General features: G+C 44.3%; 1 protein-coding gene across 5 annotated transcripts in view; it reads left to right on the top strand.

Moving 5' to 3' along the window:
- LOC118358625 (low-density lipoprotein receptor-related protein 8-like) overlaps nt 1-27,262 on the top strand; it is a 277,435-nt gene that overhangs the window by 168,693 nt on the left and 81,480 nt on the right. For all 5 annotated transcript variants that reach the window (XM_052480114.1, XM_052480113.1, XM_052480115.1 and 2 more), the window contains one exon: nt 5,008-5,136. In XM_052480114.1, the coding sequence (XP_052336074.1) occupies nt 5,008-5,136 (129 nt within the window). The remainder of the gene's footprint in view (nt 1-5,007; nt 5,137-27,262) is intronic.

Raw genomic sequence — 27,262 nt, 5'->3', positions numbered from 1 at the left:
AGAGAAGACATACAATTAAATGGGGCCTGATGTGATCTGTGACATGCCACAGAATGTGTAACGTGTGACTCCATCCCTCCAAACCTTAGACCCCAGACACAATCCCCCCCTTCCAAAAATGTGTTTGGCATTTAAATGTCTCAGCGGTAACCACCCGCAGGCTTTGGGGCACGGGGGTTAGGGGCGCCCGTTTAATGTACCATCCCTGCAAACAGCAGACCTCCGTCTGGATCTGGGTGGCAGAACTGGTCCAGCAGGATTAGATCTGGCCTGCTGGACTCAGGACAGAAGTGTGTCATATAATTTGTGCTAGCTAGGATTGTACGAACTAATACATTGGTCACATCTCTGTACTTTAGACAAATAAGGACTAGTTTATTGGGTAAACACATTTTTAGCACACAGGGTTTCTGAAGGAAACACCCCAACATTTCTTCATGTACTTCTGTCTCAGAGTCCTTGTAGACTTTTAAGGCTACGGTGAGCAGGGAGCATTTCTTGAACACTTGAAAGACATTAAACAAAGTAACATTTGGCTCACTGTTATGTACTGACCAAACCGGCCATGTTCCAATTTGTTTTTACACATACAGTTGAAGTCGGAAGTTTACATATACCTTAGCGACCTACATTTAAACTCAGTTTCACAATTCCTGACATTCCTCGTGAAAATTCTCTGTCTTAGGTCAGTTGGGATCACCACAATTTTAAGAATGTGAACTGTCAGAATAATAGTAAGAGAGGGATTTATTTCTGATTTTATTTCTTTCATCACATTCCCAGTGGGTCAGAAGTTCACATGATACCAAATACTAATTGAGCATATTGCTTTTAACCTCTTGGTCCTACCTGGCACGCAGGCGTCCCATCTAGAGCTCTGGAAATGCAAATGCGCTACGCTAAATGCTAATAGTATTAGTTAAAACTCAAGCGTTCATTAAAATAGACATGCAGGGTATTGAATTAAAGCTACACTCGTTGTGAATCCAGGCAACAAGTCAGATTTTTAAAATGCTTTTCGGCGAAAGCATGAGAAGCTATTATCTGATAGCATGTAACACCCCAAAAGACCCGCAGGGGACGTAAACAAAATAATTAGCATAGTCGTCGCTACACAAACCGCACAAATAAAATATAAAACATTCATTACCTTTGACCATCTTCTTTGTTGGCACTCCTAGATGTCCCATAATCACTATTGGGTCTTTTTTCCGATTAAATCGGTCCATATATAGCCTAGATATCGATCTATGAAGACTGTGTGATAAACGGAAAAAAATAGCGTTTCATAACGTAACGTCATTTTTTAAAATTCAAAAAGTCGACGATAAACTTTCACAAAACACTTCGAAATCCTTTTGTAATGCAACTTTAGGTATTAGTACACGTTAATAAGCGATAAAATTCATCAGGAGGCGATGTCAATTCTATAGGTGTCTGTTTCGAAAAAATGTCTTGGAGAGAGCTCGACCAAAACATCCGGTCGGAGACCGGAGGGAATCGATTCCCTTGAATCAGTTAGACCAAGAATCAATTGCGAATCAAATGGCAAGACTCTAGACAACGTGTGGAACCTGTAGGCACTGCAACCTCGGCCTCATTTAATTCGATTCACTTTGAACAATTCCTTGAAGTCGCGGATGGATATTTTTTTCCATTTTCAGTGATCAGATATTCCTGCACTTTTCGATGAAACGCACGTTCTGTTATAGTCACAGCCGTGATTTAACCAGTTTTATAAACGTCTGAGTGTTTTCTATCCACACATACTAATCATATGCATATACTATATTCCTGGCCTGAGTAGCAGGGCGCTGAAATGTTGCGCGATTTTTAACAGAATGTTCGAAAAAGTAGAGGGTCGACTTAACAGGTTAAATTGTTTAACTTGGGTCAAACGTTTCATGTAGTCTTCCACAAGCTTCCCACAATAAGTCCTATAATCGACATAACCTGAAAGGCCACTCAGCAAGGAAGAAGCCACACCTCCAAATCCGCCATAAAAAAAGCCAGACTACTGTTTGCAACTGCACATGGGGACAAAGATCGTACTTTTTGGAGAAATGTCTACGGAAACAAAAATAGAGCTGTTTGGCCATAATTATGTTTGGAGGAAAAAGAGGGAAGCTTGCAAGCTGAAGAACACCATCCCAACCGTGAAGCACGGGAGTGGCAGCATGTGCACTTCCCAAAATAGATGGCATCATGAGGCAGGAACATTTTGTGGATATATTGAAGCAATATCTCAAGACATCGGTCAGGAAGTTAAAGCTTGGTCGCAAATGGGTCTTCCAAATGGACAATGACCCCAAGCATACTTCCAAAGTTGTGGCAAAATGGCTTAACGACAACCAAGTCAAGGTATTGGAGTGGCCATCACAAAGCCCTTACCTCAATCCTATAGAAAATCTGTGGTCAGAACTGAAAAGGCGTGTGCGAGCAAGAGGCCTACAAACCTGACTCAGTTACACCAGCTCTGTCAGGAGGAATGGGCCAAAATTTACCCAACTTATTTTGGGAAGCTTGAGGAAGGCTACCCAAAACGTTTGACCCAAGTTAAACAATTTAAAAGCAATAATACCAAATACTAATTGAGTGCATGTTAACTTCTGACCCATTGGGAATGTGCTGAAAGAAATAAAAGCTGAAATAAATCACTCTCCTACATTTCACATTCTTAAAATAAAGTGGTGATCCTAACTGACCTAAGACAGGGAATTTTTACTAGGATTAAACGTCCTCCTATAGCCCCTCCCACCAGCCTCCACTGCTGATTGTCTGCTAGGTAATGAATATTTGGCTTGAAACTATTGGCAAATGGTTGACTTAGGCCAAATATGAATTTCAAAACCATATAACTTACCTGAATGCAAAGCCTACTTCTGCCAGTGTCCGTCTGAGGCGAATGCGAGGAAGGAAATAACAGTGGCGGCCAAATCTAAACTTAAATGCAAATCAGTGGGAGGGAATACTTTGACAAGCAATACTTAATCACTTTTTAAATTAACTCTGTTTTACCTCCGACTCTAGTGGTCAGAATCAGTGGGAGGGAATACATTGACAAGCAATACTTAAACACTTTTTAAAATGAACTCTGTTTTACCTCCGACTCTAGTGGTCAGAATCAGTGGGAGGGAATACATTGACAAGCAATACTTAAACACTTTTTAAATTAACTCTGTTTTACCTCCGACTCTAGTGGTCAGAATCAGTGGGAGGGAATTCATTGACAAGCAATACTTAAACACTTTTTAAATGAACTCTGTTTTTCCGACTCTAGTGGTCAGAATCAGTGGGAGGGAATACATTGACAAGCAATACTTAAACACTTTTTAAATTAACTCTGTTTTACCTCCGACTCTAGTGGTCAGAATCAGTGGGAGGGAATTCTTTGACAAGCAATACTTAATCACTTTTTAAATTAACTCTGTTTTACCTCCGACTCTAGTGGTCAGAATCAGTGGGAGGGAATACATTGACAAGCAATACTTAAACACTTTTTAAAATGAACTCTGTTTTACCTCAGAATTAGTCACTTAATTCCCAAAATTGTTAAAGCTGCTCTTTTCAAGTAAAATGTTAGTAACTGCTGTAATGCCTCCATTATTTGCTGTGTATATTGATCTGGGGGGGGGTTGCTATTGCGGGTTGCCAGGCAGTGACAGTCCAAAATGTATAATTGATGGAGCATCTTTTGACACTGGGCATAATGTAATCTAATATATAGTCCCAATGGCCCCCCCTGGGACTGGGAACCAGCGAGTGGAGACAGAGAGGAGGGAGGGTGGTAGTGTGTAATCTAGGATATAGTCCCATTGGGCCTATTCTTGCTAGTGGGGCTAGAAATGGCCAGGGACATAACAATACGATATTATCACGATACTTAGGTGCCAATACGATATGTATTGCAATTCTCATGATATATGCATTGCGATTCGATACTGTGATTTTGTGATTCGATATTTTACTCACCATATGTCTGCTGCAGAGGGACAAGAGAGAGCCATGAGAAAATGTGTTTATCACTCATGGAAATAAAAGTGCTGAAAACAAATTGGCTCCCTATTTAAAAATAAGATGCAAGGAACACAGTGCAGGTACAGCCAACTAGCGCAAAAATAATATTATGACATGCTATATCGTCAAAAATAATATTATGACATGCTATATCGTCAAAAATAATATTATGACATGCTATATCGTCAAAAATAATATTATGACATGCTATATCGTCAAAAATAATATTATGACATGCTATATCGTCAAAAATAATATTATGACATGCTATATCGTCAAAAATAATATTATGACATGCTATATCGTCAAAAATAATATTATGACATGCTATATCGTCAAAAATAATATTATGACATGCTATATCGTCAAAAATAATATCCCGATATGTAACTGTATCAATTCCACCCCCCCCCATCAATACTGGCTCGGGTTGGGAATGGTGGGCAGAGGGGGAGGAGAGAGGGAGGATGGGGAATGAGAGAGAGGTAGGAGCAGTGCTGTTTGTGGAAAGGGGGAGGGGGAGATGGGGAGTCAAATTTGTGGAAAGGAAAGCATGGATTTGCTGTCTAAGCCAAGTGTAAAATGTATGTATTGTACATCCGTGTTTTTCTGACTCTAGGAACCACATGGGCAAGCTAGGGAACAGAAACAATGGTCTGCTTCCTTAATATGGTTTCACTCGATGGAATGATCTGCGCATGTGCCTTTGTGTGTGTATGTTTTTGCTTTGTGTGTTTTTGGCCTTTGTCTTACTCTGTGTGCCCGCTCTAATTGCAGGCATTTGAGGGGGAATCGATTTGAGCAACATGATAACTGAGCTATTTGGATGTTTCATTGACTAACTGTGTCCTCTCTCTCCCTCATGCCCATCTATTTCTTTCCCTCCCTCCCTCCCTCCCTCCCTCCCTCCCTCCCTCCCTCCCTCCCTCCCTCCCTCCCTCCCTCCCTCCCTCCCTCCCTCCCTCCCTCCCTCCCTCCCTCCACTGATAGGTCGACAGATGTGCCCACCTGAGAAGTTTGACTGCGGGGATTCGGCCAGCAAGTGCATCTCATCGTCATGGCGATGTGACGGGGAGAGGGACTGTGAGAACGGGGCAGACGAGGACCAGTGTTCTGCAGGTAAGACTGAAGGGAGGAGAGAAGAGGGACAGAGGGGGGAGGGAGACAGGGAGGTAGAAAGAGGAGAGAGAGGAGACAGAGCAAGATGAGAAAGAAAGGGAGAAGGACAAGATCCTCTGATGAGAGACAAAAAAAACACAATTTGATAGAAAGCATGAGTGATAAGAGAGGCACATGTTCCTACAAATCAATCGTTTTGGGTTTTTCTAGACGGAAGCTAATTTGTGTTGAGCTAAAGGTGTTGGAGCAAATAGCAGATGTGGTATTTATAGCTCAGTGTCCCAGCTGCCAGTGCTGTTGGTGTGTGAAGAACCTTCAAAGACCTCATAGCTGTTTCCCCCACTGACGTTTCCTTGATCAATTCTCCCTGACACCGGGTGAGTGGGAAATGCAGGTTACTACAGCAGCTCATAAGTAGGGCAGGTTTGTCTCAGTGAATGGCTGAGGTTGAAATGTCTGTCTTCCTGTCTGTCTTCCTGTCTGTCTACCTGTCTGTTTACCTGTCTGTCTAACTGTTTGTCTACCTGTCTGTCTACCTGTTTGTCTACCTGTCTGTCTTCCTGTTTGTCTACCTGTCTGTCTACCTGTTTGTCTACCTGTATGTCTACCTGTCTGTCTACCTGTCTGTCTACCTGTTTGTCTACCTGTCTGTCTACCTGTCTGTCTACCTGTCTGTCTACCTGTTTGTCTACCTGTCTGTCTACCTGTTTGTCTACCTGTCTGTCTACCTGTTTGTCTGCCTGTTTGTCTACCTGTTTGTCTACCTGTTTGTCTACATGTCTGTCTACCTGTCTGTCTACCTGTCTGTCTACCTGTTTGTCTACCTGTTTGTCTACCTGTCTGTCTACCTGTTTGTCTACCTGTCTGTCTACCTGTCTGTCTACCTGTTTGTCTACCTGTCTGTCTACCTGTTTGTCTACCTGTTTGTCTACCTGTTTGTCTACCTGTCTGTCTACCTGTTTGTCTGCCTGTTTGTCTGCCTGTTTGTCTACCTGTTTGTCTACCTGTTTGTCTACATGTCTGTCTACCTGTTTGTCTACCTGTCTGTCTACCTGTCTGTCTACCTGTTTGTCTACCTGTTTGTCTACCTGTTTGTCTACCTGTTTGTCTACCTGTCTGTCTACCTGTCTGTCTACCTGTTTGTCTACCTGTTTGTCTACCTGTTTGTCTACCTGTTTGTCTACATGTCTGTCTACCTGTTTGTCTACCTGTCTGTCTACCTGTTTGTCTACCTGTTTGTCTGCCTGTTTGTCTGCCTGTTTGTCTACCTGTCTGTCTACCTGTCTGTCTACCTGTTTGTCTACCTGTTTGTCTACCTGTTTGTCTACCTGTCTGTCTACATGTTTGTCTACCTCTCTGTCTACCTGTTTGTCTACCTGTTTGTCTACCTGTCTGTCTACCTGTTTGTCTACCTGTTTGTCTACCTGTCTGTCTACCTGTCTGTCTACCTGTTTGTCTACCTGTTTGTCTACCTGTTTGTCTACCTGTTTGTCTACCTGTCTGTCTACCTGTTTGTCTACCTGTCTGTCTACCTGTCTGTCTACCTGTTTGTCTACCTGTTTGTCTACCTGTTTGTCTACCTGTTTGTCTACCTGTCTGTCTACCTGTCTGTCTACCTGTTTGTCTACCTGTCTGTCTACCTGTTTGTCTACCTGTCTGTCTACCTGTTTGTCTACCTGTCTGTCTACCTGTTTGTCTACCTGTTTGTCTACCTGTTTGTCTGCCTGTTTGTCTACCTGTCTGTCTACCTGTTTGTCTACCTGTTTGTCTACCTGTTTGTCTACCTGTCTGTCTACCTGTTTGTCTGCCTGTCTGTCTACCTGTTTGTCTACCTGTTTGTCTACCTGTTTGTCTGCCTGTTTGTCTACCTGTTTGTCTACCTGTTTGTCTACCTGTTTGTCTACCTGTTTGTCTACCTGTTTGTCTACATGTCTGTCTACCTGTCTGTCTACCTGTCTGTCTACCTGTTTGTCTACCTGTCTGTCTACCTGTCTGTCTACCTGTTTGTCTACCTGTCTGTCTACCTGTCTGTCTACCTGTTTGTCTACCTGTCTGTCTACCTGTCTGTCTACCTGTTTGTCTACCTGTTTGTCTACCTGTCTGTCTACCTGTTTGTCTACCTGTCTGTCTACCTGTCTGTCTACCTGTTTGTCTACCTGTCTGTCTACCTGTCTGTCTACCTGTCTGTCTACCTGTCTGTCTACCTGTCTGTCTACCTGTCTGTCTACCTGTCTGTCTACCTGTCTGTCTACCTGTCTGTCTACCTGTTTGTCTACCTGTCTGTCTACCTGTCTGTCTACCTGTCTGTCTACCTGTTTGTCTACCTGTCTGTGTGGAATCTCACATACTGAGGTGTTTTATGCACCAGTTCCTTCCACCTTGACGTCGGCAGAGGCGGCGTGTTCAATAGGCTCGGGGAAGAGAAGCTTCCCCTAAAGTAAATGTAATGACATTTGCCAAAATGAGCTACAGTCAGGTCCATCAGTGTTTAGACAGTGACATCATTTGCATCATTTTGGCTCTGTCCACCACCACAATGGATTTGGAAAGAAAGTCAAGATGCGCTTTAAGTGTATAATTTTTTAATTTAATGGTTTTGTCAATTATTGTATGACCGGTGTATGAATTACAACCACTTAGACATAGCCCCCCCTTCACCAGAAAAATAATGATTCTGCCATCCACCACAGTTGTTTTCCACCACAGTTGTTTTCCACCACAGTTGTTTTCCATGGTCTTCCCAGCCCTTTTGGTGTTGCTGATCTCAACAGTGCATTGTTTCTTTTTAAGAATGTACCAAATAGTCGATTTGTCCACACCTAATGTTTTTACTATCTCTCTGATGAGTTCGTTTAGATCTTTCAGCCTAATGATGGCTTGATTCACTGGCAGTGACAGCTCTTTGGACTTCATATTGAGGGTGAACAGCAACAGATTCCAAATGCAAATGCCACACTTGAAATCAACTCTAGACCTTTTATCTGCTTACTTGTGAATGAACTAATGAGGGAATAACACACACCTGGCCATGGAACAGCTGAGCAGCCAATTGTCCAATTACTTTTGGTCCCTTAGAAAAGGGAGAGAAAAAGCATCTCTGCACTTTCAGCTCATATTCATTAGTTCATTTCAACTCCAATGTGCTGTGCTAAACAGCTACGGTAATAATAACTTGGTCAATGTCCAAATATGTGTATGGACCTGACTGTATATCATTGCTCGTGCCTATGCAGAAATGAATAAAATAATTTAAAAAAATACTACACCAATGTGCATAATATAATAATAATAATATATGCCATTTAGCTGACGCTTTTATCCAAAGCGACTTACAGTCATGTGTGCATACATTCTACGTATGGGTGGTCCCGGGAATCGAACCCACTACCCTGGCGTTACAAGCGCCATGCTCTACCAACTGTGCCACAGAAGGACCACATGATTTGACCACAGAGGACTATGAGCTTCTTTTATAAATGACCTGTGGACTGTTTTTAAGGTCGCAATTTGGGCAGCGCGCGCAAGCAAATAGCCTCTACCAAATAGCTGATTGTTGAGTTACAGCGCCGTGAAAAGCACTTTAAATAGGTCTTGGCCTATCCCAATATATCGTAGGAAAAACACCGTTTAGAAAGCAAATGGCTATTGCTGAAAAGAGAAGACAAATGAAATACTAATCTGTAGCTAGGCATCAAAATGTGCAGCTCACAGTCGAGCGAACGGTAGCCTATCTTACTGGCACCAGCAGACAGCGTCAGCCGTGTCCCCAGTGAGGGCTGCATATTGACTGTGTTTACCATTGGCACCAGCAGACAGCATCAGCCGTGTCCCCAGTGAGGGCTGCATATTGACTGTGTTTACCATTGGCACCAGCGGACAGCATCAGCGTGTGTCCCCAGTGAGGGCTGCATATTGACTGTGTTTACCATTGGCACCAGCGGACAGCATCAGCCATGTCCCCAGTGAGGGCTGCATATTGACTGTGTTTACCATTGGCACCAGCAGACAGCATCAGCCGTGTCCCCAGTGAGGGCTGCATATTGACTGTGTTTACCATTGGCACCAGCGGACAGCGTCAGCCGTGTCCCCAGTGAGGGCTGCATATTGACTGTGTTTACCATGGGATCAGTACCACTGGAAACATTTTCGGGAAAATAATTTCCTCCTCCAGGCTAGATGGAAGTCATATTGTACCATTTGTGTCTCCCCTTCCCATAAGCCTCGATGAGATGGCTGCATTCAAGGCCAAGTTGTTTTTACTGATCTGTTTGACAGTGTCAGAAGAGTAGGCTACTAATCTGTGTCGTATTACGAAATATGTCGCTTGTCTCCAATCATATAGTAGAATTGCATGAAACATTTTCCCGTGAAAAAAAACAAACAAAGAATAAACGTCTCTGATTAGGCCTACTCTATGTTACTACGCGCCCAGGCATGCATTGTTAATGCATTGTTCAGAACTGTCTGTTTTGCTCACAGTAATTGACTTATATTATTAGCCTAAATTACGACAATGCAATCTACTCATCACATTAGGAATAGTAGCCTGTCTTACATTAGCCTGAAAAATGCAATGATACTGTAAATGTATGCAATGCTTTATTGTAAAGGTGCAATTTTATTGGTGAAAAAATTGCTTCCCCAAACGTGAAACTCCGCCTATGGATGTCGGCATGTTTGAAATCGGCCATGTTGTGACTTGATAGCGTGTATTATGCATCTATTTCATGTTGCACCGTTCCACAAGTAAATAGTCCATTTATGATGAGGGTGAGTAGTGGTTGACATTGAATATGACGTTATATTGCGATAATAATTCACGACTGGGGTAAAAAAAAATATACATTTTTTTTTGTTGCTGTTCTCCAAATGCATTTTAGAGTTTTTAAATTGTATAGAAATGCAGTAAACAAGCTTCAACTTAAAAAAAAAAAATCCCCCATACCCCACTTTGCCATACCCTATGTTTAGCTGAACAGACGCCAAATCGACCAACACAAACTGAGAATGTATTTGAAGCTGGGGGGTCGATGATCTTGACTTTGACCTCGGTCTCTAACCCCTCTATCCCGTCCCTCTATCTGTCGATACCAATGCGGAGAGATGGCTGAAGACGAGACTCAAATGTGGTCTCCAGTCACAGCAGGATATGACTCTTTGGGTCAACCTAAAAGTACATTTGTTTTGTAAATAAATAAAACATCTTTGTTGAAACCAAATTCAATGTTGATTCATTGCCAACTGTTATATTATTACCTAACTTATATTTCAAGCTGCAACCTATTTCTTTCAACACTCAACCTACTGTACCTGTCCTCTTTGGTTAAACCTAATACATAAACATGAAAAATAACATTTCATGTAAATACACCCCATTATTTCACCCACTTTTTACTTTGGATTTACCTACCCAAACGTCTGGAATTGGAACTGAAAATTATGATTGTTTCCAAGCGTTTTCTTTACAGAAAAGGTCAAATTTAGTAACCACAATATCTAAAGCAAGATATGCTCCCTTAACATAGAAATATTTTCAGGCTCTTTAGTATCACATTAACCTATGCAAGTGTCATTACAGATGCGGGCCTTAAACACGTTTTCATTATTCATTACATTGAAATGCTTTGGCTATCAAGGTCACCTCTCACCATCTTATTCCCTTAATTTCTATGCTGTTTTAACACTGCCGGGTCACTTACAGTGGCTATACTTTCCCTCTATCACTTTTTCATCTATCACAACTGTATAAAGTATTCAGACCCCTTGACTTTTTCCAAATGTTGTTATGTTACAGCCTTATTCTAAAACTGATTACATCGTTTTCTTCTTCTCGGCAATCTACACACGATGCCCCATAATTACAAAGCAAAAACAGATTTTTTTTTGTGCTAATTTCTAAAACATTAAACTGAAATATCACATTTACTTAAGTATTCAGACCCTTTACTCGGTACTTTGTTGAAGCACTTCTGGCAGTGATTACAGGCTCGAGTCTATGACGCTACACACTTGGCACACCTGTATTTGGGGAGTTTCTCCCATTCTTCTCTACAGATCCTCTCAAGCTCTGCCAGGTTGAATGAATGGGGAGCGTCGCTGCACAGCTATTTTCAGGTCTCTCCAGAGATGTTCGATTGGATTTAAGGCCGGGCTCTGGCTGGGCCACTCAAAGACATTCAGAGACTTTCCCCGAAGCAACTCCTGCATTGTCTTGGCTGTGTGCTTAAGGTCGTTGTCCTGTTAGAAGGTGAACTTCGCCCCAGTCTGAGGTCCAGAGTGCTCTGAAGCAAGTTTTCATCAAGCATCTCTCTGTACTTTGCTCTGTTCATCTTTCCCTCGATCCTGACTAGTTTTCTATTCCCTGCTGCTGAAAAACATCCTCACAGATTGATGCTGCCACCACCGTAGGGATGGTTCCAGGTTTCCTCCAGACGTGATGATTGGCATTCGGGCTAAAAAGTTCAATCTTGGTTTCATCAGACCAGAGAATCTTCTTTCTCATGGTCGGAGAGTCCTTTAGGTACCTTTTGGCAAACTCCAAGCGGCTGTTATGTGCCTTTTACTGAGGAGTGGCTTCCATCTGGCCAATCTACCATAAAGGCCTGATTGAGGAGTCTTGGTGGCTCCAAACGTCTTCCATTTAAGAGTGATGGAGACCACTGTGTTCATGGCTTGGTTTTTGCTCTGACATGCACTGTCAACTGTGAGACCTTATATAGACAGGTGTGCGTCTTTCCAAATCATGTCCAATCAATTGAATTTACCACAGGTAGACGCAAATTAAGTTGTAGAAACATCTCAAGGATGATCAATGGAAACAGAATGCACCTGAGCTCAATTTCGAGTCACATAGCAAAGGGTCTGAATACTTATGTAAATATGGTATTTCTGATGTTTATTTTTAATACATTTGAAAAACTGTTTTCACTTTGTCATTATGGGGTATTGTGTGTAGATTGATGAGGGGAAAAAAAACAATTGAATCAATTTTAATATAGGTCTGCAATGTAACAAAATGTGGAAATAGTCAAGGGGTCTGAATGCACTGTACGTATGTATATACGGTTATTGGAGTGAAAAATAAGGTTGATTATTACATCTTAGAAATATTTAATGGAGGGTGCTGGTGATCATTGATTTACTGTCTGGTGGGGTCTGTCTGTCTGTCTGATCCTGGCTCTATCATTTAAGAGATGTGGTGTCTTAGCTGCGTGAATGTGGATCATTCTGTGTTCCGTCCAGTAAAATTCCATTCCTCTATTTTTTGAAGGTACAGTGTTGTGTTAGCTGTTATTTCAACTTGAAATGGTTAGCTATTGTTGGCACATTAATACACATTAATACACCATAGTATGCAGCTCTCTCTTCCAAAATGCTGCACCCCGATCCCCTCCCGCTCTCGCTCTCCTCCCCCTACTTCCAAATTGGAGCACTGTCGTTAATTACAGCTGCTAATTGAGCACATCCATATGTTAAATTATACATGGATACAGTCTGAGAAGGTCATTATTAGATTTATAAAGCCCTCTGAAGAAAGTTTACCAGCTTTTAATTGATGATAATATGGAATCAGGCTTGTTTTAGGCACACAGGCCCTCCTGCTGCTCCAAGCTGGTTGGGAATGGGGATGGTGGTTTATACTTGTGAATGAATGGAGAGACTAATCAGGGGAGTGGAAACAATGGGGCCGAGAATAGAGAGCGAGGCTGGAGTTTTCATGTTAATCACGGAGTTCACCCATCTAAAGGGCTTGGTTTGCTGTACACCCATATGTGTGTGTGCGTGTTGTGTCTCTGTTGGCGTGGCTTGTCTGAATCGTATAGCGGAGCGTGTCTCCCTGTCGCCAGGTGATGAGTCAGGCTCGCTCAGGGTCAATAATAATGGCTCGTGCTGAAGTTGGAACGACGATCACCACAGAAATCAGGCCCAATTCATCAGTGCTCCGCGGGCGGTTTGTCTCAGGGACTTCGAGGGGAGCGATATGTTTTCATCAGTGCTCCGCGGGCGGTTTGTCTCAGGGACTTCGAGGGGAGCGATATGTTTTGTCATTTATTCATACAGAAGATGAGTCGACGTTACAGGGATATTGTTACATGTGAAATGTTGCCCCACAATGGTCACATGTGCCTGCTTTTCTCACATAAGTATATACACACACAACGACACACAGTACATTACCTGTCACTCCCTGCCTTACCACAGCAGCGTAGTTCTTAGCGTTAGAATAAAGGCTGTCCCCATAGGACGTTCAAGACTCAATCATGGACACTCTTACTGACAGTTGTGGCTGCTTTGCGTGACGTATTGTTGTCTCTACCTTCTTGCCCTTTGTGCTGTTGTCTTTGCCCAACAATGTTTGTAACATTTTGTGCTGTTTTGTGCTACATGTTGTGCTGCTACATGTTGTGCTGCTACATGTTGTGCTGCTACATGTTGTGCTGCTGCTACCATGTTGTGCTGCTGCTACATGTTGTGCTGCTGCTACATGTTGTGCTGCTGCTACATGTTGTGCTACTACCATGTTGTGCTGCTGCTACCATGTTGTGCTGCTGCTACCATGTTGTGCTGCTGCTAAATGTTGTGCTACTACCATGTTGTGCTGCTGCTACCATGTTGTGCTGCTGCATGTTGTGCTGCTGCCATGTTGTGCTGCTACATGTTCTGCTGCCATGTTGTGCTGCTACCATGTTGTGTTGCTACATGTTGTGCTGCTACATGTTGTGCTGCTACATGTTGTGCTGCTGCCATGTTGTGCTGCTACATGTTGTGCTGCTACATGTTCTGCTGCCATGTTGTGCTGCTACATGTTGTGCTGCTACATGTTCTGCTGCCATGTTGTGCTGCTACCATGTTGTGTTGCTACATGTTGTGCTGCTACATGTTGTGCTGCTACATGTTCTGCTGCCATGTTGTGTTGCTACATGTTGTGCTGCTACATGTTGTGCTGCTGCCATGTTGTGCTGCTACATGTTGTGCTGCTACATGTTGTGCTGCTACATGTTGTGCTGCTACATGTTGTGCTGCTACATGTTGTGTTGCTACATGTTGTGCTGCTACATGTTGTGCTGCTACATGTTGTGCTGCTACATGTTGTGCTGCTACATGTTGTGCTGCTACATGTTGTGTTGCTACATGTTGTGCTGCTACATGTTGTGCTGCTACATGTTGTGCTGCTACATGTTGTGCTGCTACATGTTGTGTTGCTACATGTTGTGCTGCTACATGTTGTGCTGCTACATGTTCTGCTGCTGCCATGTTGTGCTGCTACATGTTCTGCTGCTACATGTTGTCCTGCTACATGTTGTGATGCTACATGTTGTGCTGCTACATGTTGTGCTGCTACATGTTGTGCTGCTACATGTTGTGCTGCTACATTTTGTGCTGCTACATGTTGTGATGCTACATGTTGTGTTGCTACATGTTGTGATGCTACATGTTGTGCTGCTACATGTTGTGCTGCTACATGTTGTGCTGCTACATGTTGTGCTGCTACATTTTGTGCTGCTACATGTTGTGATGCTACATGTTGTGTTGCTACATGTTGTGCTGCTACATGTTGTGTTGCTACATGTTGTGCTGCTACATGTTGTGCTGCTACATGTTGTCCTGCTACATGTTGTGCTGCTACATGTTGTGCTGCTACATGTTGTGCTGCTACATGTTGTGCTGCTACATGTTGTGCTGCTACATGTTGTGCTGCTGCTACATGTTGTGCTGCTACCATGTTGTGCTGCTACATGTTGTGCTGCTACCATGTTGTGCTGCTACATGTTGTGCTGCTACATGTTGTGCTGCTGCTACATGTTGTGCTGCTACCATGTTGTGCTGCTACATGTTGTGCTGCTACCATGTTGTGCTGCTACATGTTGTGCTGCTACATGTTGTGCTGCTACATGTTGTGCTGCTACATGTTGTGCTGCTACATGTTGTGCTGCTACATGTTGTGCTGCTACATGTTGTGCTGCTGCTACATGTTGTGCTGCTACCATGTTGTGCTGCTACATGTTGTGCTGCTACCATGTTGTGCTGCCATGTTGTGCTGCTACCATGTTGTGCTGCTACATGTTGTGCTGCTACATGTTGTGCTGCTACATGTTGTGCTGCTACATGTTGTGTTGCTACATGTTGTGCTGCTACATGTTGTGCTGCTGCCATGTTGTGCTGCTACATGTTGTGCTGCTACATGTTGTGCTGCTACATGTTGTGTTGCTACATGTTGTGCTGCTACCATGTTGTGCTGCTGCTACATGTTGTGCTGCTACATGTTGTGCTGCTACATGTTGTGCTGCTACATGTTGTGCTGTTACATGTTGTGCTGCTACATGTTGTGCTGCTACATGTTGTGCTGCTACATGTTGTGCTGCTACATGTTGTGCTGCTACATGTTGTGCTGCTACATGTTGTGCTGCTACATGTTGTGCTGCTACATGTTGTGTTGCTACATGTTGTGCTGCTACATGTTGTGCTGCTGCCATGTTGTGCTGCTACATGTTGTGCTGCTACATGTTGTGCTGCTACATGTTGTGATGCTACATGTTGTGTTGCTACATGTTGTCCTGCTACATGTTGTGCTGCTACATGTTGTGCTGCTACATGTTGTGCTGCTACATGTTGTGTTGCTACATGTTGTGCTGCTACATGTTGTGCTGCTACATGTTGTGTTGCTACATGTTGTGATGCTACATGTTGTGTTGCTACATGTTGTCCTGCTACATGTTGTGCTGCTGCCATGTTGTGCTGCTACATGTTGTGCTGCTGCCATGTTGTGCTGCTACATGTTGTGCTGCTACATGTTGTGCTGCTACATGTTGTGATGCTACATGTTGTGTTGCTACATGTTGTCCTGCTACATGTTGTGCTGCTACATGTTGTGCTGCTACATGTTGTGCTGCTACATGTTGTGTTGCTACATGTTGTGCTGCTACATGTTGTGCTGCTGCCATGTTGTGATGCTACATGTTGTGTTGCTACATGTTGTGCTGCTACATGTTGTGCTGCTACATGTTGTGATGCTACATGTTGTGCTGCTACATGTTGTGATGCTACATGTTGTGCTGCTACATGTTGTGATGCTACATGTTGTGCTGCTACATGTTGTGCTGCTGCCATGTTGTGATGCTACATGTTGTGTTGCTACATGTTGTGCTGCTACATGTTGTGCTGCTACATGTTGTGATGCTACATGTTGTGCTGCTACATGTTGTGCTGCTACATGTTGTGATGCTACATGTTGTGCTGCTACATGTTGTGTTGCTACATGTTGTGCTGCTACATGTTGTGTTGCTACATGTTGTGCTGCTACATGTTGTGATGCTACATGTTGTGATGCTACATGTTGTGATGCTACATGTTGTGCTGCTACATGTTGTCCTGCTACCATGTTGTGTTGCTACATGTTGTGCTGCTACCATGTTGTGCTGCTACATGTTGTTCTGCTACATGTTGTGCTGCTACATGTTGTGCTGCTACATGTTGTGCTGCTACATGTTGTGCTGCTGCTACATGTTGTGCTGCTACCATGTTGTGCTGCTACATGTTGTGCTGCTACCATGTTGTGCTGCCATGTTGTGCTGCTACCATGTTGTGCTGCTACATGTTGTGCTGCTACATGTTGTGTTGCTACATGTTGTGCTGCTACATGTTGTGCTGCTGCCATGTTGTGCTGCTACATGTTGTGCTGCTACATGTTGTGCTGCTACATGTTGTGTTGCTACATGTTGTGCTGCTACCATGTTGTGCTGCTGCTACATGTTGTGCTGCTACATGTTGTGCTGCTACATGTTGTGCTGCTACATGTTGTGCTGCTACATGTTGTGCTGCTACATGTTGTGCTGCTACATGTTGTGCTGCTACATGTTGTGTTGCTACATGTTGTGCTGCTACATGTTGTGCTGCTGCCATGTTGTGCTGCTACATGTTGTGCTGCTACATGTTGTGCTGCTACATGTTGTGATGCTACATGTTGTGTTGCTACATGTTGTCCTGCTACATGTTGTGCTGCTACATGTTGTGCTGCTACATGTTGTGCTGCTACATGTTGTGTTGCTACATGTTGTGCTGCTACATGTTGTGCTGCTACATGTTGTGTTGCTACATGTTGTGATGCTACATGTTGTGTTGCTACATGTTGTGCTGCTACATGTTGTGATGCTACATGTTGTGTTGCTACATGTTGTCCTGCTACATGTTGTGCTGCTACATGTTGTGTTGCTACATGTTGTGCTGCTACATGTTGTGCTGCTACATGTTGTCCTGCTACATGTTGTGATGCTACATGTTGTGTTGCTACATGTTGTGCTGCTACATGTTGTGCTGCTACATGTTGTGTTGCTACATGTTGTGTTGCTACATGTTGTGCTGCTACATGTTGTGTTGCTACATGTTGTGCTGCTACATGTTGTGCTGCTGCCATGTTGTGCTGCTACATGTTGTGTTGCTACATGTTGTGCTGCTACATGTTGTGCTGCTGCCATGTTGTGATGCTACATGTTGTGTTGCTACATGTTGTGCTGCTACATGTTGTGCTGCTACATGTTGTGATGCTACATGTTGTGCTGCTACATGTTGTGATGCTACATGTTGTGCTGCTACATGTTGTGATGCTACATGTTGTGCTGCTACATGTTGTGATGCTACATGTTGTGCTGCTACATGTTGTGCTGCTGCCATGTTGTGATGCTACATGTTGTGTTGCTACATGTTGTGCTGCTACATGTTGTGCTGCTACATGTTGTGATGCTACATGTTGTGCTGCTACATGTTGTGCTGCTACATGTTGTGATGCTACATGTTGTGCTGCTACATGTTGTGTTGCTACATGTTGTGCTGCTACATGTTGTGATGCTACATGTTGTGATGCTACATGTTGTGATGCTACATGTTGTGCTGCTACATGTTGTCCTGCTACCATGTTGTGTTGCTACATGTTGTGCTGCTACCATGTTGTGCTGCTGCCATGTTGTGATGCTACATGTTGTGTTGTCTCTCTTGTCGTGATGTGGGTTTTTGTCCTATTTTTTTATTTAATTTATTTATATTTTTAATGCCAGGCCTTTCACCGCAGGGTGGCCTTTTGCCTTTTGGTAGGCCGTCATTGTAAATAAGAATTTGTTCTTAACCGACTTGCCTAGTTAAACAAAGGTTCAAATTAACAATAGGAGAACCCTTTTTGGTTCCAGGTAGAACCCTTTTTAATTCCAGGTAGAAATCTTTTTGGTTTCATGTAGAACCCTCTGTGGAAAGGGTTATACATGGAACCCAAAAGGGTTCTACCTGGAACCAAAAGGGGTTCTTCAAAGGGTGCTCCTACGGGGACAGCCGAATAACATTTTTGGTGCTAGACAGTACCTTTTTTTTTTAGAGTCTAGCAGGCACTGTGGTCCTGAGGGAGCTCTTAGCTAGCTGTGGTCTGAACATCGCAAGAACACACTGCCACAAATACACTCTTACTATAAATCAAATCAAATTGTATTTGTCACATACACATGGTTAGCAGATGTTAATGCAAGTGTAGCGAAATGCTTGTGCTTCTAGTTCCGACAATGCAGTAATAACCAACAAGTAATCAAGCTAACCATTTCAAAACTACTACCTTATAGACACAAGTGTAAGGGGATAAAGAATATGTAAATAAAGATATATGAATGAGTGATGGTAAGATACAGTAGATGGTATTGAGTGCAGTATATACATATGAGGTGAGTATGTAAACAAAGTGGCATAGTTAAAGTGGCTAGTGATACATGTATTACATAAGGATGCAGTAGATGATACAGAGTACAGTATATACGTATACATATGAGATGAATAATGTAGGGTATGTAAACATTATATTAGGTAGCATTGTTTAAAGTGGCTAGTGATATATTTTACATCATTTCCCATCAATTCCCATTATTAAAGTGGCTGGAGTTGAGTCAGTGTGTTGGCAGCAGCCACTCAATGTTCGTGGTGGCTGTTTAACAGTCTGATGGCCTTGAGATAGAAGCTGTTTTTCAGTCTCTCGGTCCCAGCTTTGATGCACCTGTATTGACCTCGCCTTCTGGATGATAGCGGGGTGAACAGGCAGTGGCTCGGGTGGTTGTTGTCCTTGATGGTCTTTATGGCCTTCCTGTGACATCGGGTGGTGTAGGTGTCCTGGAGGGCAGGTAGTTTGCTGCTACAGGTGATGCGTTGTGCAGACCTCACTACCCTCTGGAGAGCCTTACGGTTTTGGGCGGAGCAGTTGCCGTACCAGGCGGTGATACAGCCCGACAGGATGCTCTCGATTGTGCATCTGTAGACGTTTGTGAGTGCTTTTGGTGACAAGCCGAATTTCTTCAGCCTCCTGAGGTTGAAGAGGCGCTGCTGCGCCTTCTTCACGATGCTGTCTGTGTGGGTGGACCAATTCAGTTTGTCTGTGATGTGTACGCCGAGGAACTTAAAACTTACTACCCTCTCCACTACTGTTCCATCGATGTGGATAGGGGGGTGTTCCCTCTGCTATTTCCTGAAGTCCACAATCATCTCCTTAGTTTTGTTGACGTTGAGTGTGAGGTTATTTTCCTGACACCACACTCCGAGGGCCCTCACCTCCTCCCTGTAGGCCGTCTCGTCGTTGTTGGTAATCAAGCCTACCACTGTTGTGTCGTCCGCAAACTTGATGATTGAGTTGGAGGCGTGCGTGGCCACGCAGTCGTGGGTGAACAGGGAGTACAGGAGAGGGCTCAGAACGCACCCTTGTGGGGCCCCAGTGTTGAGGATCAGCGGGGTGGAGATGTTGTTGCCTACCCTCACCACTTGAGGTCGGCCCGTCAGGAAGTCCAGTACCCAGTTGCACAGGACAGGGGGTCGAGAGAGCTTGGAGGGCACTATGGTGTTAAATGCCGAGCTGTAGTCGATGAACAGCATTCTCACATAGGTATTCCTCTTGTCCAGATGGGTTAGGGCAGTGTGCTGTGTGGTTGAGATTGCATCATCTGTGGACCTATTTGGGCGGTAAGCAAATTGGAGTGGGTCTAGGGTGTCAGGTAGTTGGACGTGATATGGTCCTTGACTAGTCTCTCAAAGCACTTCATGATGACGGAAGTGAGTGAGTTACCTTAGCTTTCTTGGGAACGGGAACAATGGTGGCCCTCTTGAAGCATGTGGGAACAACAGACTGGGATAGGGATTGATTGAATATGTCCGTAAACACACCAGCCAGCTGGTCTGTGCATGCTCTGAGAGCGCGGCTGGGGATGCCGTCTGGGCCTGCAGCCTTGCGAGGGTTGACACGTTTAAATGTTTTCCTCACGTCGGCTGCAGTGAACGAGAATCTGCATGTTTTAGTTTCGGGCAGTGTCAGTGGCACTGTATTGTCCTCAAAGCGGGCAAAAAAGTTATTTAGTCTGCCTGGGAGCAAGACATCGTGGTCCGTGACGGTGCTGGTTTTCTTTTTGTAATCCGTGATTGACTGTAGACCCTGCCACATACCTCTTGTGTCTGAGCCGTTGAATTGGGATTCTACTTTGTCTCTATACTGACGCTTAGCTTGTTTGATTGCCTTGCGGAGGGAATTAGTTACACTGTTTGTATTCGGTCATGTTTCCAGTCACCTTGCCCTGATTAAAGGCAGTGGTTCGAGCTTTCAGTTTCACACGAATGCTGCCATCAATCCACGGTTTTTGGTTTGGGAATGTTTTAATCGTTGCTATGGGAACGACATCTTCAGCTCACGTTATTATGAACTTGCACACCGAATCAGCGTATTCGTCAATGTTGTCGTCTGACGCAATACGGAACATATCCCAGTCCACGTGATGGAAGCAGTCTTGGAGTGTGGAATCAGATTGATCGGACCAGCGTTGAACAGACTTCAGCGCGGGAGCTTCTTGTTTTAGTTTCTGTCTGTAGGCAGGGATCAACAAAATGGAGTTGGGGTCAGCTTTTCTAAAAGGAGGGCGGGGCAGGGCCTTATATGCGTCGCGGAAGTTGGAATAGCAATGATCCAAGGTTTTTCCAGCCCTGGTTGCGCAATCGATATGCTGATACAATTTAGGGAGTCTTGTTTTCAGATTAGCTTTGTTAAAATCCCCAGCTACAATAAATGCAGCCAGTTGGATTCCAGTTTGCAAAGAGTCAAATAAAGTTTGTTCAGAGCCATCGATGTGTCTGCTTGGGGGGGAATTTATACGGCTGTAATTATAATCGAAGAGAATTCGAAGAGTTTATAATCGAAGATAATTCCCTAGCTACATACATATAGTTATACGGCAAGTCAGATACCTAATGTCGCCATTCTGTTAAAGTAAGCTACTTGCTGTGCCTGGACATAAAATCCAAAGGGAGTTGTGTATATGTAGCCTGTTACGCAGACTTAGTTAGAGGTCACAGGCTTCCCAGTCTAACCTGAGTATGTAAGACCTTCCTCTTTCTCTCTGCTCTGCCCATGGAAGGAATCCCCTCCACTCTCAGCTGCAGCGTGGAGCACTGTGGAGCTTGTTCAATCAATGAGCTGTATGTCAGGGCTGGAGTGGAGGGAACAGTGTTGGTGTAGCCCGTGGCAGTGTGGTTGGATCTGGCCTATACTGTAGCGTCACTCTGTGTTCTACAGGCCTGGGAGAGAGAGTCAAGGGAGGCCCAAGGGACCTGTTGCTCTTTTCACATCAGTCACACTGTGTTGCACACCTGCACTGGGATCGATGTCGTAGTGAGGAGAGGAGCTGTTTGCGCGTGTGTGGGAGGGGGTGGTGGTGAATAGACACACACCTTGATATTCTCAACTATCCAGACTACGCTAAAATAACTTTAGCCTCCATCCCATTATTTGATAACGTATCAAGAGAGCTTGGGAGAGTCCACCCACCTTTATAAAATACAGAGGAAGAGCCGCGCTTTGTGTGTGTGTGTGTGTGTGTGTGTGTGTGTGTGTGTGTGTGTGTGTGTGTGTGTGTGTGTGTGTGTGTGTGTGTGTGTGTGTGTGTGTGTGTGTGTGTGTGTGTGTGTGTGTGTGTGTGTGTGTGTGTGTGTGTGTGTGTGTGTGTGTGTGTGTGTGTGTGTGTGTGTGTGTGTTTGTGTTTGTATCCAGAACTGCTCAACTTGGTTTAGGATCCAGACTATTATAATGCCCTTCATTTATAATCCTTTCAGACTGGGACTGTGACTGTGTCGGTGTAATGGGATGTGGGCACGGAACACACACACACACACACAGTCGCTCCTTTCCTCAAGGCAGTGCAGTTGTTTCAGACTTTAGTGGTTTCCTGACTTCTGGGAACATTAGCCCATGTTCTGTTCCCCTCTAAGCACCACTCTCCCTTTCACACCAATGCCATGTCCCACAACAGATGGAACTGCAGCTGGGAGGTTGTCCGACCCAAACCTGAAACACTGTCAGCTTCCCCACAGGGCCTGCGGAACACATCAGAGAGAGGGCTGAAGGAATGAAGGAGAGAGAGAGAGAGAGAGAGAATGGGAGAAAGATGCAGTTGAGATTTGAATGCCTATTAATCTAATTATTATTTGATTTAATGTATTCATAGATTTACTGTCCAGCGGTTTTCGAAGGAAACTCAATTAATTTCCAGCAACATGCGCAGAGTGGAAATATCGATTGGAATTAGCCCCTGACAGGCACTGAACATCGAGTGACGGGAGAAGCGTTTGGGATCTTGTACCCGTCTGACAGTTTGCGCTCTAATGCCTTCCTCGTTTTAAAAAGGTTGGAATAATCCCACCAGGAGACAGCAACCTGGCATTGTGTGATTCATATTTCAATTTGATTCCTATTTCAATGTGATTCCTATTTCAATTTCATTCCTATTTCAATGCGATTCCTATTTCAATGTGATTCCTATTTCAATGCGATTCCTATTTCAATGCGATTCCTATTTCAATGTGATTCCTATTTCAATGTGATTCCTATTTCAATGCGATTCCTATTTCAATGTGATTCCTATTTCAATGTGATTCCTATTTCAATGTGATTCCTATTTCAATGCGATTCCTATTTAAATGTGATTCCTATTTCAATGTGATTCATATCTCAATCCAGGCCTAAGCATCATCTGAAGCCTTTAGTGATGCCTGGTGATTGAGCCATCCATCTGGCTTTATCCTGTACATCCCCATGGGTTATCTACCCATCAGGCCTAGCAGTGGAAGAGTAGAGGTACCCCTGGGTGGATGCCACTCATGTTATCCATATCGGTTTTTCTCTGTTTCCTGGTGATATTCTGCTATTTCCTTCTGAGCTGCCATTTACCTAGGCTCCCCCAGGCTTTCCTTCTAGACAGACAGGCAGAGAGACCGACTGCACTGAGACACCCTGAGATTAGTCTGTTCTTTACTCCAGTAGAGCAGACATCCTACATGTCTCTTGGGGAGGGGGGTTTACTGCAGCTACGGTTAATTTCAAAACCAACCGCCAATTTCAATAGCATTTGATAAGACCGTCACTGATTTGGAATTCATCTTAAAAGACACCCAGAGGTCAGAGGTTCATCTCTTCCAATTGCCGTGCAGCGACAGGGTGGCTAAACTGTCACAACCCTATCTTATCCTGTCGTGTGATCATCTCATGCCATGTCACTGCCTACCGACTCCCCTCTCTTGGAAAGGTACAGACTTAAAGGCCCAGTGCAGTCAACACTTTTGTTGACTCTATTTCCACACAACACTCTATCCATTTCCATACTGTGAGGTTGGAATAACGATTGTAAAATGTATGATAATGATAATGATAATGTGAGAGCTGTTTGAAAAGAGCCCCTAAAACTGCAGCCTGTTTTGAGTTTTGGCCTGCCTGGTGACATCACAGTAAAGCGGTAAATGAGTTCCTAGACCAATAAGAAAGAGAGTTCCAAACCTCTGCCAATAACCGCTTGTTTTCAACTTTCCCCTCCCCACTCAGACCACTCCCAGAGTGTCCTAGACAAATGATTGCTTGCGAAATTGCTCTTTGCTAAGACGTTATTTCTGTTACTTTTTGACCACTTTAATTGAAAACAATCACAGTAAGCTTTGTTACCCACGAATGATTTGATATTGCATTGGACCTTTAATAGATGTACTCTGATTCTCTTCTCACTGATTGTTTTCTATTTTATCGTATTGAGGAATCTTGAGGTATCTTGTACAGTAGGTCTACCATCTCGAGAGTCTGAGTCTGCCTGTCTGCCTGTCTGCCTGCCTGCCTGTCTGCCTGTCTGCCTGTCTGCCTGTCTGCCTGTCTGCCTGTCTGCCTGTCTGCCTGCCTGCCTCCGTCTCTGTCTGTGAGCTCCAGCCTAATGTAGTCAAACCACTGATAAACTCTCTCCCTGGTACTCTAGAGAACGGATGACTGACGTCTACACACACACACACACACACACACACACACACACACACACACACACACACACACACACACACACACACACACACACACACACACACACACACACACACACACACACACACACACACACAAAGAAAGCATATCTTTCAGATACTGTAAACAGGCCCCTCTGGCCCTCCTGTCAGCAGTTCACATGTGCATGGCTACATCAGTAACATCTGTATCCCTCCTCTTCCATCCCCCAACCCAAAGCTCCAGTCTTTAGCCCACTAAGTGAGCTGGCTGACATCTCCGATGAGGGGAGCTGTACATCATCGATGTGTTTTGTTACAGATACAGACTTTTGTTTTTTTGTTGTCCCAAATGGCACCCTATTCCCTATATCGTGCACTACTTTTGACCAAAGTAGTACACTTTATAGGGAATAGGGAGCCATTTGGGTGGCTAAACAGGGGGTGTCCCCCGGGGACACATCTCTCTGATCCACACTGCTTTAATGATATTAAGGTGACTCACAGCTTTTGCAAAACAATGGCTCAATACACCGGGCCGTATCGAGAGGCTCTTGACAATAGAATTATTCCGCAGGATATGATAATGCCCTGGATGTCAGCACGGCACCAGCGCACTATTCCATTAGTATTGATTTGTTGTATTGATAACTCCTATGGCGACATAGATTGGTATTCCCGACTGTGCTGTTGGTTTTCTGTAAGGACCATTAGAGCCAGACTTTAAGGCTATAAACCAGAGAACCCCATTGGGTTCCAAGGTCTCTCCTTAACACAAGGTCAATGTGATCAGTCTTATCTTCATATCCATCTATTACCTGTCCAGCACTAGGCCAGCACTAGGCCAGCACTAGGCCAGCACTAGGCCAGCACTAGGCCAGCACTAGGCCAGCGGGTGAATATATTAGCCTGAGGTGGAAGACAGTCTTTCCCCTCTAGGGCCTGTGTCGCCTCTCCTCTCTCTTTTCTCTCTGATACTCTCTCTTCTGCTCCCCCATAGTATCCCATCCTACGGGTTTAAATCTCTCTGACCTCTTTACTGATCCTCTGTGGGGATGGCCCTGGTCTGGGAGTGGAGCGGAGGTACAGTACCTGGATCTCATCAGAGATGTATGATATGATATTCGGGCCATATGCCACACCATTTTGGGTGAGTGGGTGGTTGTGTGTTTCTGTTACTATGGCTGCGTTTAGACAGGCAACCCAATTCGGAATTTTTTTTCACTAATTGGTCTCGATAAGATCAGCTCTTTTTTGCCAAAACTATGTGCATCACATGATGTTCCTGATTGGCTAATAAAAGCCACATTCCCTACTGGAGTTCCAGTCGCACCCTGGTCTCTCAGACTAGATCTGATCTCAGACAGATCTGATCTCAGACAGATCTGATCTCAGACAGATCTGATCTCAGACAGATCTAATGTCAGACAGTCAGAATCCAGTCAGGTTCCAGTGTCTTAGCAGACGGTTGTCCCACTAACTATCCCCATTGGGAGCCAAGCTCAGACAATAATCTCCCTCCACCGCTGTTTACAGCAAACATAACCCTTCTGACCCAGCTCTCTTACTGGCCAGAGAAAGAGCTTTTCATCTATTCTCTTCAGCTCAGCTCAGGTGCTTGGTGGAGGATTTGTCAGAGAGTGAGATGCGACTGTAAAGCCAGTATATAATATGATACCAGGTATAAGAGAGGCGTTCATAGAGTTGTTCTTGCAAGACAAATGGCATCCACAGTGTTTACTTCATTTATCTGTACATTTTAAAACGCTCAATCAAAGCTGAACCCGCATGAAAATCATGCTAAGTTGAACCTGATTTAAAATCTCTCCTTGCTCAACTGTCAGTCAATAAACAGACCGGAGGAGGGAGGGAGGGAGGGGGGAGAGGGGGGCTGGTAAACACCTGAACCTCTAATTGCCTCTTGTTTATTTGTTGACTTCGAATTACTCTGATCGGAGTGGAGATCATTAGTATACAGCCGCAAAGTTAGCGGCAAATACAATTGGCTCTTATTATAATTAGCCCCAGTGGCGCAGTGCGTGGGAGCTGGTGTTAGGGAGAGAATGAGGTGGTAGGAGGATCACACACACACACACACACGCACGCACGCACGCACGCACGCACGCACACACACACACACACACACACACACACACACACACACACACACACACACACACACACACACACACACACACACACACACACACACACACACACACACACACACACAGGGAAGTGAAGTGCTACTGCAGGACAAGAATGCCCTTTTCCCCACAACACATAAATCATTGGGGGTCAGTCCGGTGCGGAAACTTTTGAGGACGGCTGGAGTATTTCACTGTGGATGTTACACACCAAACTCCACCGAGCCTGGGCAGGTGTAAAGGCTAAAGTGGCGTTTCACCATCAGCCGTGAACAACTCCCAGTCAGCTGTGTGTGTGTGTGTGTGTGTGTGTGTGTGTGTGTGTGTGTGTGTGTGTGTGCTACAGAGCGTCGTAAGTGTAAGCCTGTCGATTGAAGATTACGCCACCTGCATCCGTTTTAGCATTAGTTGTGTCTTAACATTACTGCCTGTGTGTGAGTGGTTTGGCGCTATGCCAGTATGTGTGTGCCTCTGTGAGTGAACGTTTGTCTGCGTGCATTCGTCCATGCCTTCGTGTGTATGTGTTTAACCTTGTGTGTGTGTATAGATTCCCTCATTACAGTGTGTCCACACAGCGTTACATAGCGATCCTCTACATAAAAAAACACCATTGAACTCAATTGTTCCACAGCTCCTCGGGCCAGTTCTCCCTTTTGCTTAGCTGACCCTAT

This window comes from Oncorhynchus keta, chromosome 26 (assembly GCF_023373465.1).
Source record: "Oncorhynchus keta strain PuntledgeMale-10-30-2019 chromosome 26, Oket_V2, whole genome shotgun sequence".
NCBI classification, from domain to species: Eukaryota; Metazoa; Chordata; class Actinopteri; order Salmoniformes; family Salmonidae; genus Oncorhynchus; species Oncorhynchus keta.
Note: the sequence above shows the minus strand (reverse complement) of the source record. Positions and strands in the feature narration are given on the sequence as shown.